The sequence below is a fragment of the Galeopterus variegatus genome, unplaced genomic scaffold (genome assembly GCF_000696425.1).
Source record: "Galeopterus variegatus unplaced genomic scaffold, G_variegatus-3.0.2 Scaffold9969, whole genome shotgun sequence".
Classification (NCBI taxonomy): Eukaryota; Metazoa; Chordata; class Mammalia; order Dermoptera; family Cynocephalidae; genus Galeopterus; species Galeopterus variegatus.
This window is the reverse complement of record NW_007736080.1, coordinates 16790-20386: the sequence shown is the minus strand read 5'-3', so window position 1 is coordinate 20386 and position 3597 is coordinate 16790. Positions and strand designations below refer to the sequence as shown.

The following is a 3597-nucleotide window of genomic DNA, read 5'->3' as shown; positions in this document are numbered from 1 at the left end:
AATATTGATTTGATCAACATATGTTAATGTTAAACCCCCAAAATATGTGTAATCAATTATGATTCAATAAAAATATAAATGAATGAATGAATGAATGAATGAATGAATAAATAAAAAACGGAACAAATTTCTACTATTCCTGTCAATCACTGCCTACTTTAATATACTATGCCGTCCACTGAATAACGAGTCACTTCTGGTGTCATTTTCTGGTGTTATTGTTTGTATCCCTCCCAGCCTCTACACCACACTGTACATAATGGGCCCTCAATAGACACTAGTAGTTGTAGAAGCGAATCTCTCTTTTGGGTATCCAGTGAGAAGGCTGCAGGCCCAATGACACCACCTGTGCAGAACTCACCTCGATGTAGTCCTGAAGAGCAGTGTCAAGCATGGTCAGGTCAGTCAGGAAGGTGCCCAGGTAGGGCACAGTACCCTGCATCACACCCTGAAGAGCAATCAGAGCAAAACTGTCTTTAGGATATTGAAAAGTTTAAAGGTTTCAGTCACATTGACACTGCAGCACATGGACCTATTCAAGGTCTAATTTGCTAACCTCCGTGAATGAAATGTTTAAAATTCCTACACAAATAGGATAGGAACTCCATGACTAATGTCTCACTTTCAAAGTTATAAAAACCAAGCTTCAAAGCCAGGAGATCATACATGTATGTTCAAATATGTTCCCAGTGGGGTTTATGTTTGGCTTAGGCTCAGTTCAGAGGGAAGGCTTTCTGTTTCAGAGTGCATGGACACTCCCCGGGGTTTGGAATGGCCCTGGATAGCAACGGCTTCATCTTCAATAAAAGCAGGTCAAGGCACAATGGAGGACAGGTATGTACCACAAGAGCATGGAGTGTCACGATGAAGAGGGACCCTTGGCTAGACTAGTGACTCCCTTTCAAAGAACAGAGTAAGGAAAGGGGGAAAAAGTAACTTTAAAGTGGAAAACTGGGGGTTGGCCGGTTAGCTCAATCGGTTAGAGCACGGTGCTGATAACACCAAGGTCCAGGGTTTGATCCCTGTACTGGCCAGCCACCACACACACACAAAAAAAGGAAAGAAAAAGAGCATTAAAATGGAAAATCTAGCTAACTCTACGTTAACTCAGTAACGAAGGTCAACATTACCAGCGGCACCATCAACGTGACACCAGATGTCATGCTGACACCATTCACTCCTTGACATGATGTGACGAGAAGAGCATTCACCTCTGTAATATTCTTTCCCAAAACCCATAATATCAGTTTAATCAACAGACAAACCCAGATTGTGGGGCATTCTACAGGATACCTGGACAGTACTCTTAAAACTGTGAAGGTTATTAAAAAAAAAAAAAAGGAAGGACTGAGAAACTGTCACAAACCAGAAAAGCCTGGGAAGACTCCATGCAGTGTGATACACTGGATTGGGTCCTGAAGCAGATAGAGGACACTAATGGAAAACTGGTACAATCCCAATAAAGTCTGAATTTTAGTTCATAATACTATGCCAGTGTCAGTCTCTTAATATTGACAGAAGTGCCACGGTTATAGAAAATGTTAACAATGGGCGAAACTAGGGGAGGGTTTACAGAAATTCTATGCACTAGCTTTGCAACTTTTCTGTAAACCTGAAATTATTCCAAAATTAAAAGTTTATTTTTTGAAAATTGCCCCTTGGAAATGGAGGTGGAGGCACTTCAGAGTACGACTGCAGGTATACACTATGTTCATTTCACCACATCTCCTTCCCTACCAGGCCCCCCATGCACTAACCGTTCTGAAGAAAAAATAAAAAGGGGCTCCTACAGATGCCTTATCCTAAATTTCATTGAGGCACTTATGGAAATTCTGACAAGGACACAAAGTTTCAACCAGGGCGAGGCTGCTTGACGTGAGGCTGCCCACGTCCTCAGCCAGAACTGCTTCGTGAGGGTCACACCAAGGAAGGTTCTGTCCTTTAGGAACTGTCAGCTGCAGTTTGTCCTTCGCCATTATGTGTACAAGGTCTCATCCTGAACAAAAATAATCTTTTTTTTTTTGTAACAGCTATTTTTAACTTGTCTTTGAACCTCCAAAAAATTTTGAAACACTGTGAATGTTTTGTAGGCTTTATGTTACAGAAGAGTCCTGTCATTCAAACCTTTCCAATTTATGTCCAGCTTTCCAAAAAAGGAGAAAATCCTCTGAAAGCAGGGATGAGAATATTTAGAGTCTGACAGTCTCTAATCTCCTTTCTCTGTTTTTCCCCCTTCTATGGTAAAAGTTGGATATTTAAAACAAAGCTAAAGGTAAGAACTATCTTTCAGTCTTAGGAGAGAAGCATGAAACTTCTGTGAGTACTGAAAACCTAGAAAGGTTTGCTCAGCCTTTGGGTTTAGTAAGGAGAGCTCGGCAATGACTAAAGGGTTTGGAACAAATGAAAAGATCTCTGAGTACAAGGACCAAGACCTCCCAGAGTAGCACACTCCTTCCCTGGCCACTGTGTGCAGAAGCTGACAACAGTGTGCAGCCCAGGAGGCTAAATAAGCTCTGAGGTGCAGGCGTGGGTGGAGGAGACCACAGAGGGATGGAAGTCCACCTGCTGCACACTCTCCCTTACCTTCAGGAAAAAACTGCTCCAGAAAACAGGATTTGCAGCCCCGTGTTTACTTCCTACTGGATCAAATGGGGGTAATACTATCTTTCCTATAGACTTCCAGGGCTGCTGAAAACATATGAGGAAAAGAAGAGGAGAACCTTTCTGAAAGCTCGGGTGTCCTGGAGACTGAAGGTGCCGTGCCAGGCAGGAGCCCAGCCACCCACACAGAGCCCCTCTCCTGTGCACTCTCAGGAAAGAACAAGATCCTGACGTACCATATCCTTCTGGAGCTGAAGCCGCCTCTGAGTCCGTTTCTGGTTTTCTTTCACGCTGCTGTCCAGGTTTGCAAATTTTGAGGTTCCTTCCTAAGAAACACAAGCACACAAATAGGGGAGTGATGGAGGATGCCACGCTGGAGAGAAGTGAAGGGACATCTAGTGTCTGGTACATGACCCCGCACGACTCTCTGAATGCCACGCAAAAGCCAGAGGCCTCCAGCAGGCAGGCTCTGGCGTGGTGTTATGCAAACACTTGGCTGGCTTGTTGCAAGCGGTCTATTTGTAATGCAGCCTGGTGGTCTTGGATTATCCTGTTTTCCCCCCAACTTTGTAAGAAGAGCAACTGATTTGGTTATAAAATCAATCATCAATACAAGGCAGGCAATTCTCGGAACCAGAGACATTTTTACACATCCCAAATTTCACTCAGAGTAATCCCATGTCCTGGAAATGAAGATCTTTTCCTCTGTACATGTCATGATTTCTTGATCTTGGCCTGAAATGGATGTGCCAGCATTTTGTGAACAAAAGGGACTATTTCTGTGGCATTTCTTCGCTAAATGAAACTTCTGTAGCGGAAGTTTTCTGAGGAAGTCCAGTACTGTGGTACATCACCAATCCATGAAAGCCAGACCCTCACACGTTTTTTGCCCTTTTTATCCCCCCAATCAATCCAAAGCTGCCTCTTGGGTTTGGAACACTGACTAATCCACCCTTCTACCTGGTGTCTGAGGACAGAGGGCTCCCCTTCTCTCTT

At 43.7% G+C, this 3597-nt stretch overlaps 1 protein-coding gene across 1 annotated transcript in view; it reads right to left on the bottom strand.

Moving 5' to 3' along the window:
• The window catches only part of RGL1 (ral guanine nucleotide dissociation stimulator-like 1), a gene marked incomplete at its 5' end in the record, with an annotated part of 48137 nt that overhangs the window by 29084 nt on the left and 15456 nt on the right, over positions 1-3597 (bottom strand). Inside the window, 2 exons of the mRNA XM_008594003.1 lie at positions 362-448; positions 2838-2927. Coding sequence (XP_008592225.1) covers positions 362-448; positions 2838-2927 — 177 coding nt within the window. The remainder of the gene's footprint in view (positions 1-361; positions 449-2837; positions 2928-3597) is intronic.